The sequence below is a fragment of the Paroedura picta genome, chromosome 3 (assembly GCF_049243985.1).
Source record: "Paroedura picta isolate Pp20150507F chromosome 3, Ppicta_v3.0, whole genome shotgun sequence".
NCBI classification, from domain to species: Eukaryota; Metazoa; Chordata; class Lepidosauria; order Squamata; family Gekkonidae; genus Paroedura; species Paroedura picta.
This window is the reverse complement of record NC_135371.1, coordinates 149,839,724-149,854,688: the sequence shown is the minus strand read 5'-3', so window position 1 is coordinate 149,854,688 and position 14,965 is coordinate 149,839,724. Positions and strand designations below refer to the sequence as shown.

Below are 14,965 nucleotides of genomic sequence, written 5' to 3'. Positions count from 1 at the left end.
TCTGCGATGGGGTACGTGTGTTCACTGAAAGGTCAAAAGAAATGTTCATTTCAAAGCTGATGGTGCACAGGAGACGTCATATTACTGGAAGGAGTCATTGATGCTGTAACTATGGATTTTTTAAAAATCATTATTATTTTTGCCTCTGCTGCTATACAACTCATAATGGGATACTTTGTATGCAAATCAAAAGCTCTGTTTTTTTCCAAATAGGAAGCTTGTGGTAACTAGTTGCCGATCTCGATTTTTTTACCTCTCATAGGTATCGGAATCATCAAATCCATTTCTAAATCGTATGCTTAACAGAGACACCATAACAAGAATAACGTACAAAAGTAAGTTGCTTTTGACTCACCATCCAACATTTGTATAAGGACAATGGACAGTAGTTATACCCCACCCATTGTGAGGTTTGCTTAATGGAAGAGCTGTTTTAGTTGGGACCTGAGAAGTGGCTGTGGGAAATATAAATGCTGTTTTAGGATCTGCTGACCAGGAAGAGTTCACAGAACTTCTTTAGGGAATCCCATGTGGTAAATTTTCCACAGGTTTGCAGAAATCTCTCTCCTGTCTATACCTAGCCCCAATGTGTGGATTTTTAAAATCACACTCTGAAGTCACATTAGATTATGATTAGAGATGCCAAAGACAGGGCTACAATACATAAGAGTTACTTTCATAGCATCATGATAGAATCATCATAGAATTGGAAGGGACCTCCAGGGCCATCCAGGCCAACCCCCTGCAGAATGCAGGAAATTCACATCTACCTAAATTCACAACTAACTTTTCACACTTTGTGCAGTAACTAGAAACTCATTAAAAACTTTTTCGCAGCAGTCAGGGAGTAGCAAAACAAAACAAACAAAATAAAAACAAAGCACTGAAAGCAATGCTGTTGGCTGGGATCACGGGATGTAATTTGGTTAAAACTTCATTTTGCTTCACATACTGGAAGGCTGTGTTGCTCCTAAACAGCTAGCTTTTTAAAAACCTCTATTTAGGAAGGATTGTACAGTCAATATTTAGTTCCAGTTATTAACCAAATCAGAAGAGGCTATTCACTCTCCTGCAGTTGGAATACAGAGTGTGAAATAGGTTCAAAATTCAGAAACAAGTTCAAGCAACAACTGATGCATTGGTTTTAAAGGCATCCTGAGGTGCTATGAACCATGCATCGGGAGAATCCTAGCAAGCAATCAATTGCTACCTAGGAGTTTTAAACTGATTTTTAAATGACTGCTTCATTGTTCCACTAATAACCATCCCTCCTTCCTACTCCTGCAACATGTATAGGCACTGAAACAGCTTTGAATGCACTTGATATTGATAATTCCTGAAGAATTATTGTTTTAATATTCTAGCTTTTATCTGCAGGTCTCAGGGTGGTGGTGGAGGAGGTTGTTTTTAGTTCAGACTGCATTTTAAGCTTTCTTCTGTGATCATTTAAAAACCATTTTTCCTGGGGCTTCTTTATGCCTCCCTCCGTTACTGTCCCCCCCCCCCCAGAAAAAAGCTGTGACCAAGATGCTTGAACCCGCCATGTTGGTCTGAAGTACCATAGTTTGGGAGCTGTAAGTTTTGCCCCCAAAGGTAAAAGCAGCTTGAAGGGTATCTTTTTTCAGCAGAAAAATGGCACGAGAGTAAGACTCTTCCTCTCGAAAAAGTGACTGCAACAGCTACACTTGGAAAATAACAAGAAATGTTATTAAATTATCAGGGAAAATACTAGATCTTTGCCTTTATTCTTTTTATAAATACCTGTCTTGCCTTTCCAGAAACTGTCAGCCATTTGCTGTTGGTTTCAGATGACTTTAGTGTGTTAGGGCCTTTTCACACATTGCTTATTTTAGTTGTATGCCTGAAAATGAATATAAAATATGACTGCACAAAGATGTATCATCCAAATATCCTTATTGGGTAGCTGTGAACGGCTCCCTGTTGAGTAGCAAACTAAAGTTTACTGCTACAACTGAATGTATGAAAAGGCTTTTGCATGTGCTTGAGACTTTTGTTACATTAAGAACTGATTGCTAATTATGGTAGAACTACAGGCTTAGCCCATTGCATTCAGGAATACAACAGGCGCTAGATTGGGTGAGGTGGAATAAAAGACGGCCTCCCCCTCCCCCCTGGACCTGGAAAGGCTTCAGGCAGCTGTTAGGGAACTCACCGGCAGGGGCAGCTGTCATGCAGCACGGATCTGCAGCCTCCTAGCCTTGGAGGGAAATGGAAGGAGGCGGGGATGGTCAGGGGAGGGGGACGGAAGGTGATTGGCTGGCCACTGGACAGACAGGCAAGCCAGCTGGAGGAGGAGGCACTCAGGGGTGGGACAGCCGCCCTGAGTGGGTGTTAAGCACTGAGTGGCACTTTAGCCATGAGATACTGGCTAAAGAACATTACTACCAGTATCTGTTGTGTGCATTAATGGCATACATCAATTTTCATGACCTCTAAGGGAAAAAAATGGCTGTGTTTTTGTAATGGTTGGACAACCTCGCTTACCTATGACCGTTTATGCTCTGGGAACTTCACTGCCCCAGCTCTCATGCAGGAGTACAAATTGGGGGCAGATGAGGTCCACCAGGCCACATGCTCACCCATATGGATGCAGGAAGAGTTGGGGCAACCTGCCATGACTAAAACTCCAGCCTGCAGCCCGGAATGAAACCTCCAGTGCATAAACGGTCTATGAGAGAAATATCAAAACCTAAATTATGCAATATGTGTTTTAAGTATTTAATTCAGAAAGTCCATAAGCATGATCTTATTATCTCTTATCATTGTGCTTGGCTCAAGAGCCTAGTTCACTGCAAATATTTCAAAATAAATATTTTACATAGAAATGTTCCCTTGAAATTTGGCATTCAAATTTTAGAAACAGACTTTGCTGCCAGAATTTTAAAATCCACTATTATAGACAGGTTAAATGATGTTGATTATAAAATTTACTAAATTCTACAACGTCATCTACAAGATATGGGAAACTGTCAGTTGATTATGTATGTCAGCTGTTATATTATGTATTTGACGTGCCCTTTTTCTAAGAAGCCGAGGGTAATATGCACATACCCCACCACCTTTTATCATTAGGTCCATTGAATTCAGTGACTGAGGGATGGTTTGAATTTCTGACTTAACATTCCTAGTGTAACACACTAACCACTGCATTCATTCTCTGAAATTAATCTTGTGGATTTTAATATCACGGAGTTTCCCTGTTGAGAAATGTCTGTGGGAAGCAGTGACATGGATCAGTGGACAAGTGTTGACTTGTGAATTAAGTGCTCCAGTTAGCCAACATCCTTGACTGCCACAAATGATCCTGGAACTATATGAGTAGCAGCCACTTTGAGATGCATCCTCATTCTCTTCAGTATCTAGTGAATATTTATTAGCTTATTTATGGCATTTATTTGCAATATTTCCATAAAATTGTGCTGTGTGGTTTGCAATTTTAAAAATCAAATGCAAAACATAGTATTAAGATGGTAGCTAAAACCCGGGCTTAAAAGTTCTGTTAAACATTTATTTACTTCATTTATAGTGTGCTTTTCTCAATGATACTCAAGGTAGATTAACAGGTCTACTAAAAGGCTTTCTGGAATAATTAGACGTCGTTAAATGCCATTGAAAGGCCCACAGCGAGGAAGATAGATGACGTTCTGGTGAACAGAGTCTAAGAGCAGCTGCCAAGAAGGTATTCCCAGAGGTTCCCACCAGGAGTGCCTCAGACAAAGTGGGTTTGTACAGCAGCACCTCTTTGGCAGCAGGAAAATAAATGTAAGTCGAGGCACTCCTTTAGGCCCAAACTAGTCAGTGGCTTTCAAAGTATTGGATACAGAAATGAATTGAACCGCCTATCGCCCTATGCCCCCCGCAGGGCCTTATGCTCTGCAACTTATTGGTTATCCCTGGCCCCAGAGAAGCACGCCTGGCCCCGACTAGGACCAGGGCCTTTTTGGTCCTGGCCCCAACCTGGGCAGAGTCTGCACTTACTTTCTTTATTCCATTGTCAATCCTGTTGAATCCAGATAGCTTTGAATTCGGGTCTTCCTCTCCCCGCTCCCCATTGAAACAGGAAAGTCTTCTGCATGTTGTTAGGGTAGTTCATAAGGGGGGGGGGGAGCCCAGCCTCTTTCTTTCTTTTCTTGAATGTGGGGGAGTGGAGACAGGCAGGGAGCCTCTTTCTTTACTTGGAGGGGTGGGGGAGATTGGTTTCCCAATCTGGATATTGAGCATTAAAGCACTCTAAGATATCGCACAATAAAGGTAGGGTCACTCTGGATCAATCCTTCTTGCTGCAGAAGGAAAATTTAAATTGCCCAAAATCCAAATGGAAATCACATTCTGTGTAGAGGGCAGGGACTGAATCGATCTGGGGTTGGAATAAAAGCTCTGGGCAGTTTACACCCTGGTGGAATGAGCTCCCAGAGGAGCTGCGGGCCTTGCAGGAGCTCTCAGCGTTCCGCAGGGCCTGCAAAACAGAGCTCTTCCGCCAGGTCGTGGGGTGAGGCCTGGCTGCATGGAAGATCTGGCCCCCCTTTCAGCAGCAGTAGCGTACTCCATCTGGCACCCTCTGTCCTCCCTCCCCCTTGATAGTGGGTTAGATATGAACTGAGTTTTTACCACATCTTGTTCTATTGTCTGGGGATTTATGTATGATATGTTTATATTTATTTATTTATTTATTTATTTATTTATTTATTTATTTATTTATTTATTTATTTATTTATTTATTTATTTATTTAGATTTATATACCGCCCTCCCCGAAGGCTCAGGGCGGTTTACATTGAAACTAGTCAACGATACATGAAACAGTCTTCGTTAAAACATACAGTAATTAATAACAGTGGTTGTAACCATATAACAGAATAATGTAACAGTATAACAATATAATAAAATAATATAACGATGGAACAGTGCTGCAGGCATAGTCAACCTGTGGTCCTCCAAATGTTCATGGACTACAGTTCCCATGAGCCCCTGCCAGCAAATGCTGGCAGGGGCTCATGGGAATTGTAGTCCATGAACACCTGGAGGACCACAGGTTGACTACCCATGTTTTATTGTATGTTTTATTGGGGTTTTATATGTCTGTAACTCACCTCGGGCCTCCAAGTAGAGGTGAGGAATAAATCTAATTAATAACAACAACAACAACAATAGCTGGTGTAACTTTGGCAGCATATAGTCATTGTGCTGAATCCCAATCAGCATGCCTCATTTTTAGCCAGATTAAGTTGGTAAGGTTTTTATTCTCAGCATGGGTGTTGTTTGCTTACCAGAATAATCATTGCCATCACAGCAAAACTCCAATATTAGAGAGTTATGGTAAAGACATGTCATACTGTCCCTTCTAGGTTAAATGTACTAATGTCAAGAAAGTGTGTTATAAACAGAGTATAGTCGATGTTCATGATTGGTAGTAGTGGTTATTAAAGTAATAATCAATGTTGTAAAAATTTAAACTAAGAACTAAAAGGAGATAATAGATACATACAGCTTATAAAACAAGTGTTGGTGTCTAGGGCTTTGGGAAAATGATTACGAAGTTAATAAAATACAAATGTTACAAGAAAAGTTCTCAAGTTCAGAAACTGTCCTCAGGCAAAAAAGAGTCAGATAATCAATGCAAGCTGGTAGTGCTCAAAGCCAGTATTACGTAGAGATATATGTAGCAGGACGATATAGCCAAGCTTTGTGAGACACAGGATACAAAGACAGTATCAAATGATTTTGAATATAGTAAAGGACCATGACAAAGACATATTTTGTTTGGATGGTGGCTTGTGAACAGATGGCAACCAAGGTTGATTCTATGAGTAGATAGTTTTTAGTAAAGCAAATAGAAGTGCGTTCATTATAAGATGATGCCGTCTTCTCATTCAAGACTCATAGTGGATACTTGTCTACTCTGGACAAGTATCAATATTACTAACAGTTGCTTCCACAAAGGCAAAGCACTAAGACGAAGAAGAATTGAAATAGGATATATTTCATTGTAAGGGAAGAGAGTAACATGAGCATATCTTATATTGAGATGGTTCTAAGGAAAAGGTACTTGTGTGATCCATAGTGATGTAATTGATTCATTCCAGCCCCAGAAAAATGGCATGTCATCCTGATGTAGAGTTCTTGTGGTCTAATAGGCTGAAGAACCACAGTTTGCCTGAGTGATGGGATAAGTTGTAAAGGAAGACTTGAGGATAACAACATATACTTCTCTAATGAACTTCATAGGAATTGTCCATTAAACTGAACACTTTACAAGTTCTCAGAGTTTCACTCTGCTGATAGTATGCACATTGTCAAAACTGCTTCTAGAATTATAATTTTGGGCAGTATAAACCTCCACCATTCTTGGTTTAGCTTCTCAGGTAATCGACTGACTGCTATTTAATATCTAAGGCCTCATCTTATAGTAAATTAAATGAAAAACCAGCAATACTAAGCTTGTGGCCCACTCCTCAGTTTCAAAAAAAAGCCTTCAACATAAAGCAAAACCATTCCTGGATATGTATAACTCAGAAAGGGCACAGGTTTGAAGCAACTTTACCCTATTGGTCATCTCATCAGATTTATATACTGAAACAGAGTTACAAATCACAGACATCTCAAAACTTGAGATATCACTTCTTGAAAAAAGCAGATTTGATTATTCTATGAAGGGCCAACACAACAACCTCACAAGATTGAATTAGAACTCCAGACATCAGAAGGCATTCAACTGGACTGTCCTAGGGAATCAGTTTCTCGTCAACCCACTTCATTTGTGCACCCATAGAGAACTGTAGAACAAGCATACTGCCTCACATCCAAGACTCTCCGAACACTGAGAATAAGCATCAAAGAAAAGCAATTAGGTTAGCCACAGTCTTCATGCACTGACTTGCAAACAGCAGAAAGCATTCAAACATATTATTCTCTTATCTTCTATCTGAAATGGAAAAGCTCTAGAAAATCTGCACCATGTGACACTTCTGAACATGTAGCTCAGCTTTTACTTCAAAATGAATGGCAGCATCACAGTGATATAAGCCAGAGATGAGTTGTTTTCTTTGTTGACTTCCATTGCCTAGAAAAGCATGATACAGCCATTACTTTTTAATCAGCAGAACACGATCTTACAAATCATCCTTTTTCAGAAATATAGCTAGAAAGATGGAGGGAGAGAGGGAGACATAAATGTTTACTTTCTATCAGGGTTCTGAACAAGGCAGAGTTACAAAGGAAATCAGTCACACTTATTGCACTTGGGGACAGAACTGACTCACCTGGTAATGGACAGCGTCTGCCGTTCTTTGCATATATGCACTCCTCAAAAAGTCAGCCAAGTTTTGCATCAGTAGGAAACAGAATTTCTATTTGCAGCTACACAGGCTTCCACCAAAGGAACTTGAGACTGGGGGGCAGAATTCTGGGTCAATAGCCTTGAATGGATTCCTCTTGTCCACTACTTTCATCACATTTTTCTCTCCACTGCCAAATGTTCTCAAAATATGAAAAATTGTCATTGACTTGTCCTTGTTATCTTTGCTCATACTCTACATTTGGCTCCCCGTTGTGCTTATGTAAGTGCAACATTTTAAAAGGTTCAAAACATCATCTACCATTGGCATTGCCATAACAATTGAAAGCCACACCACTGATTTCTGGATTACAATATACAATGCATAGTAATTCGACAACTAAATATCTGTGGATTTATTGGCACCCCAAATAGTGCTGACTCTCCGTTACTCTACAGGAAACAAATTGATTAGACAGTAGTTAGAAGCAATGCCAAAACCTGAACAGTGGATGATTTCAGCTCAGATTAAGCTTGCTGTCTTCATGACTGCATAAATCATGAAAAATATTGCAAAAGCTGCCAAAACTGAGACAGAATTGTATTGTGCTACACTGGCACAGGACTAGTATCTTTGCTGAGGCCATCCAATAATCATACAACGAACTCAGCAGTAGAAAGGTATGGGGTGAAAGATTTATATGGGCAATCAGTCCAGTTTGTTGGCTGAGATCCTGGCTTCACTTGTTGATTGCGGCTGTCACCATTTTCTTTGTGGGTAGTGGCACAAAACAAGCCAATGTTTGGGCTTGTCTTCATCTCTCTTGGTATCCAACTTGCTTTGACAAAGGTAGCATAGTTGGTAGACTTATAGATGGATGCCATGCATTCTATGACAATATGGGCTTTGTCTAATATTATTGCCAATTACAGACGATGCACAAAGCCTTTAACACAAAATGGATGAAAGAAACCAAAAACCAAATCAAGAATGCATGTTGACAATTATTCTTCCAGCAGGCAAAAAAGAGGGGTATGACTTGCATGCACAGATCGGACATTCAATCCCTTCCATCGTCAGTTCAAAATCTCGCACAAAACTTTCTGAGGAAGAGCCCAGGTACTTTGAAGAGCAGCTGCCAATTGGACCAGAGAATATGAAGCTAGGTTGGAGTCAGAATAAGGCAGTCGTCTATTCCAAGGGCAAGAATTGAAACTAACAGTTTTGGCTCCCTTATTTTCAGGATGTGACTTAAAGCTTTAATGGCTGTCCCACATTGGTAGCAGCTCTCTATAATAAAAGGTGGGCATATGGCAGCGCAAGTTAATTCAACATGAGCCAATGAAACCAAGCATATATTTTCAGCAAGTTTGTTTGCACACCTGATTATAATTTTCAGTCTCCTGGTAAAATATTCACCAAACCAGTCTCATTGAAAAATAACAAGGGGCTGGTAGGAGATGCTGGCCTTCTGAATTTGAAACACCTCATTTCAGTTGAGCTATTTGATGTTGTGCATCACTCTCTGTGCTTCATAAATAATGAACAGTTGGGGAAAGGAGAGGGGGGAGAGAGAGAGAGAGAGAGAGAGCTGTGACGAGTCAGAAACCATTCATTGGCCTGAAAATGAAAAACCATCCTGAGCCTCATGTCATTCCCACAAAATTATAATTCATTCCCTTACAAATATTGATCACTAACAGAGTTCTGCTATATGCAGTCATTTCTAAGTATTAACATTTTAACACAGTTCTGCTTCAGTAATGCTACAATACTGGTTTTATACTTTCATCTGGAACCTCTGGCTTGGAAACAAAATCAGCATCCCAGGCCTCCAGCTAGTGTGGGCTGAATATGTAAACAATAGAGATGAAGCCAAACAGGTAGAAGAGAGCAAACTAGCCGTCCGCTCTGTGGGACCAGAGCAGCACCAAATGCCTCACATTTAGCAAGAATGCTCTCTTAGCCATTCTTTCCACTACCACCTTCCAGTCACAACATGTGCTAACAGACATGGAATCTGCCCCTTATTCCTGTTTATGGGAAACTGACTTGTAAGATGAAACACTTCCTTATTTTGAGAAAATGGACAGCATAATGTGGGTGAAGAGTGGTGAGGTGCATGGAAGTAGGATCTGAAATAGGTAGGTAAAGGTTGTTCAATTTCCTCTTCCCTTCAGGTCACAAAATTCCTTCACACACATAAACCCAACTTATATAGCGTCAGACCAGCAGCCTACCAAGGTTGTTATTGTCTGCTCTGATTGGCAATGGCTTTTTATGGTCTCAGGCAGAGATCTTTTGTATCGCCTACTGTCTAACTGTTTTAACTGGAGGTCTTTTGGAAGATGGGGCTCCCTGCATGCAGAGCAGATGTTCTTCTGCTAAGCCCTTCCAAAGCAACTGGAGCACGCTCTGGATGGGCAGCCTCCAGCATCTTTGTGTGGAAATACTGAAATTGCTGAAGCCCTCATCACAGGTTCTAGGATTCTGAATAGTTCCCGCATTCTGCACCTTTGCTGCTGTCTCTGTAGTTTACCAAGCTCTTGGGGCATGCTGTCCCCATGAAAGCACTAGGCAGTCACACTCTGCCATGCTCTTCTCTTTGCCCTCTACTATTCTGCCACTGCTCAACTCTATGACCCAGCAGGTTGCTGATTCTCATACACCTCACGCCTGTCCTTCAAGCCTCTTTTCCTTTTTTGCTCAAAGCTTCCTTTCGGCTGTTGCTCGGAATTCTTTTTTTATTTGATTTATTTTATTTTTTGCTTTCTGCCGAGCTTCTCCTAGCTTTTATCTCACATCAAGCCTTCCATCCTTCCTCCAGTCTTTGATGATCAGGAGCAGCATAAACTGCATGTCCTGAGACATCAATAGGAAGAGAAAGCTCCTTCCACCAGCTGCTGCAGCTAAAGCACCACCAACCTCACAAAGTGCTGTGTTTGGGATCTGCCTGGAGTTGCTTAGTGGTAAGGCTGGCCCTAGAGAAATCAGCTGCCTGATTTCTTCAAAGGTCACTCAGGACTTAATCCTCCAGCTACTTATGTTGTGGAGTTGGTGGTTTATGACAGGGGTAGTCAACCTGTGGTCCTCCAGATGTTCATGGACACAATTCCCATGAGCCCCTGCCAGCAAATGCTGGCAACTGTCCATGGACATCTGGAGGACCACAAGTTGACTACCCCTGGTTTATGGCATGTGATTATCAGTCTTGGAGCAAGACTGGACACAGAGTGAAGAAGTGCTGAGCATTTGTAAAAGTTTTTCTTTTTCAATAGCTCTTCACCTGCACTGGCTGTTATTAGGTGGGTTGCCAGTTCAGGAAAGGGAACAAGCATCCAATCAGGTCCAAAGATTGGTGCTTGAATACATTCAAGAGGATGTGTTGTATATACTTTTCTTTGTATGTCATGCAGTAGATATCGGTGTTGTCAGTGACCGGTTGTCGTTCGGATCAGTTCTCGCCTCCGGAGTACACAGTGTTGAGTCCCATTAATTGGTTTACTAGGGGCCAAGCCCGTTGCATTCAGGGATACAATAGGCACTAGATTGGGGGAGGGTGGAGTGAAGGAATTCTGCATAAAGCCTCCCTCTCCCCCCAGGACCTGGGAAGGCTGTAGGCAGCTATTATGGAACTCACCAGCAGGGGGAGCTCTCACGCAGCAGGGATCTGCAGCCTCTGAGCCTCAGAGGGAAGTGGAAGGAGGAGGGGGTGGTCAGGGGTGGGGGGAAGGAAGGCGATTGGCTGGCCACTGGACAGACAGGCAAGCCGGTTGGAAGAGGAAGCACTCGGGGGGGGGGGGGGGACAGCCACCCTGAGTGGGTGTTAAGCGCTGAGTGGTACTTAAGCCATGAGACACACTCCTCCTCCAAGGCTTTACCAAATAAATTATGTGGAACAGATAACAGTCATTTGATGTATAGAATGACTGAGCTGACCCAGAGATAAAAGTGCTCCAGAGGAACAATCACATGTTGACTGGAATGCCTGTGATTGTCACCTTGGCTTGTCATAGGAGCTTGGTATTTCTCTGAACATTAGAGTTTAACAACATTCTTCCAGTGGATTGTTAAACTCCTCTCCATCTTTTACGAGCAGTCAGCTGCAGTTACCTTGTGGACCTTCATTAGCCTCTACTGAATTACTTTTTTTGCCACTGCATGGAGGTAAGCCTATATGCAATTGAACCAACTTAGATGAGAAGACCTGTACAGCGTACGTAATGCAGCTCTTTCTTTGCTAACCTTAAACACTCCATGCGCGGACACTGTCATGCAATTGAAAGGGGCTCCTGAGAGCAATGTGCAAAATGCAGTTCTGCCCCAGGGGGTAGAGCATTGCTCTGGGAGCTAAAAGAATGATTGAAGTCCTTTCTCTGCCACTAACTGTGGGAGTGCAGGCAACGCTCTCCCTACATCTCAGTCCCCTCTCTGTAAAATGGGGGCTGTGCTGCAGCTCCTGCTAAAGACGTTGTAACGGAGAGAGTAATGATGATGGTTGAGCATTTTGCTCTATAGATACCAAAAGCATGACAGGTGGCAGTCTACTCAGATGGCTTTTAAAGGCTCAATCTCTTTCTAATTATAGGCTGAGCACATAACATGTTCACCCTGAAATCCTCTACAGAGGGATGGCTCATTAATTAGCAAGGAAGGAAAGATGTGATAAAAAAAAATAATAAGTGGGAAGCCTAGCCGTTTGCTTAACAGCGTATTTTCTCATTGGCTCGAGCATTCTCAGTGAGCTCTCGGTGCCTTCCACACTCCCACTGTGCGCACTAAAGGGCATTAGGCTTCAGCGAGCAGCTTTATTATCATGCATTAACCTTAACAAGGTAGAACAATCTTTTTCTGCAGTGCAAGGGTAATTAAATCTAAACACCCTTGGCCTTTCCAGGATTTGTTCAACAACAACAAAAAATTGTTAACCAACTCTCTTTTCTCCCGACTCCTCCTGCCACGCACAATAGTCAGTATTTTCCCAATAAACCCTCCCCCCCCCCCAATATATTGCGGTAATATAGTTCTTCTAAATTTATGTTCCGGAATTGCATGTTTGTGTTATGGGATGTACTGTGCCCACTACAGTAACTGAAAGACTTGTTCATTCAGCTAGTCAAAAGTAGAGGCTAAGAGAGAATGAGCTATGAAGGAGAGACAGTTCAGACCATACGTCTTCCAAGAACTCAGCCCAGGAATGCATGAAGCCGCCTTCTGTTGAGGCAGGCAATTGGTCTGTCAAGGTCAATTGTCCGCTGTGACTGGTAGCAGCTCTCCAGTGTCTCAGAGGTCTTTTGCATCTTCTACTTTCCAATTGTTTTGGGTGGAGATGACTGAAAGTTGGACCTTCTTCATGCAAAGCAATTTCTCTGCCTCTGAGCCACAGCCACACAGCCTAGCACTGGGCATGTTCATTTGCACATTAACTGCAGGGTGTGGTAGAACACCGATTTCACTTACAGAGCTGTTGTACTGCGATGATGAAGCATTTTGAATACCCCAAAAAATCAATTAAATGATACACTTCTTTCCCTCTTGCACAGTCCCATCTTACATAGTGGATCATTTTCCTCTAGCAGGAAGCACTTTTCACTCCCAAAATACACCACTCTTGATCTAGGGATTTACTCTTCCAGAGGGTAGGCAGCTGGTGAACAGGGACAGGGTCTTGTTGGTAGTTATGCCCCTATTATAGAAAATTCTCCCCCCAAAAATATACACAGTTTTATGTTGTAGACATTCTTTTAGGCTTATGGGAAGCCATTTGAGATAGGGCAGAATACAAATTTAAGAAATAAATAATATAATTCGTTTCTGTTTTAATATGGGAAGGAACCGTGCCTCTGTGATAGAGCACATGCTCTGGATGCAGAAGGTCCGAGGTTCTGTGCCTGGCGCATTGAGTCTCAGAGAGCAGGACTGGGAAAGATCCTTCTCCTCCATGTGCCCTATACAACTTTTCTCTATGTCAACCAAGATTTACCAATAATCTGCCTCTGAATACATGTCTCTATGCTGGTTTCTTTTGTTAAAACATGGATCCTTTTAGGCACATAAGGGGTTTTAACTGAATGTGGATTTTACTGTAAATTGTTTTTATTCTGTATTATGTGCTATGTTTGAGGGACTTGCAAGCCCAAAGGGTTTTAAATAAAACTAGGGGCCAACCCCATTGCATTCAGGAATACAATGGGCACTAGATTGGGGAGTGGGGTGGAAGAACTCTGCGGATGGCCTCTCCCTCCCCCCAGGACCTAGAAAGGCTGCAGGCAGCTGTTAGGAATCTCACCGTCAGGGGCAGCTCACACGCGACAGGGATCTACAGCTTCTGAGCCTCAGAGGGAAGTGGAAGGAGAAGGGGATGGTCAGGGGTGGGGGACAGAAGGCGATTGGCTGCCTGCTGGACAGACAGGCAAGCCGGTTGGAGGAGGAGGCATTCAGGGGCAGGACAGCCACCCTGAGTGGGTGTTAAGCACTGAGTGACACTTAAGCCATGAGACACGCTCCTCCTCCATGGCCTTACCAGAAATATATTATGTGGAACAGATAAGTTGGGTATTTAAATGTTTTCCATTTTAAAGCCATCTACACAGCTCTGAATGCAAGAATGCCTAAACTAGATTCATTGATTTTCCTGCTGGTGTGATTCAGGGTGAAGATTTCTAGGTTTGCTTAGGGCTAATTGTTTCTCTTTTTGAATTTGCAAACCATGGCAAGTTGTAGTAGAATATCATCAGAACCTTTATATTAGGTTCCTAATTAGACCTTAAACATTTGTCTTGTGGATCTGCATGTTGCATTTTGCTAAATATTTTGTCCCCATTCATTCTCTAGATGATGCATATTTACTGCAGGGACTTAATATCGAGGAACTTTACCCCGAAACCTCTAGCTTCATTACATATGATGGGTCAATGACGATTCCACCCTGTTATGAAACGGCAAGTTGGATACTAATGAACAAACCCGTCTACATAACTAGGATGCAGGTAAGAAAAATAAGCATCTATGTGACACATCTACTAGAGCAGGGGTAGTCAACCTGTGGTCCTCCAGATGTCCATGGACTACAATTCATTGTAGTCCATGGACATCTGGAGGACCACAGGTTGACTACCCCTGTACTAGAGGAAACCTTTTAAGTCCTCATAAATTAACTTGAGGTCAGAATAGATTACTCCTTAGCAGACTTACACCCTTATAAAGCCATGGACTTTAGTGAGCTTAGCTGGATGTAACTGCTTCGGATTGCACTGTAAAGGCCATAGTCATAGATTTTGGCTGGCCATTTCAAATATGTGAACTTCAACCTCCTTCACCTCTCCAGCTTCTGGCCATGTTGATCATTGATTTTCTGTGCAGTTTACACCTGGGGACTGCACATGAGCAGGCCTGCTCTGGAGAGATTTTGTAGCTGAAAAGCCTCTAGCGGGTGCTGTGCACCTTGACTCCTCCCTGGGAGCATGTGTTCCCATGTGGCAGCGCCTTCACACTCTCTTGCCACCAAAGGAGTTGGTTGTGCTGTAGCTTGCCTCCGTTTCATCATTCAGGAATACATTTGGTAAGAAATTTTTTTTTGAAGATCATGGCTGAGAGCCCTGCTTAAGAAGTGTATTAAGTGTAGTTTGGGGTCAACTTGACATAGATTCATTTGCAACACAACACAGTGCCA

The 14,965-nt window shown here is 42.3% G+C and overlaps 1 protein-coding gene across 2 annotated transcripts in view; it reads left to right on the top strand.

Annotated features, from left to right (window-relative positions):
- CA10 (carbonic anhydrase 10) overlaps positions 1–14,965 on the top strand; it is a 426,373-nt gene that overhangs the window by 407,775 nt on the left and 3,633 nt on the right. For both annotated transcript variants that reach the window (XM_077328676.1, XM_077328677.1), the window contains exons 7-8: positions 263–335; positions 14,128–14,282. In XM_077328676.1, the coding sequence (XP_077184791.1) occupies positions 263–335; positions 14,128–14,282 (228 nt within the window). The remainder of the gene's footprint in view (positions 1–262; positions 336–14,127; positions 14,283–14,965) is intronic.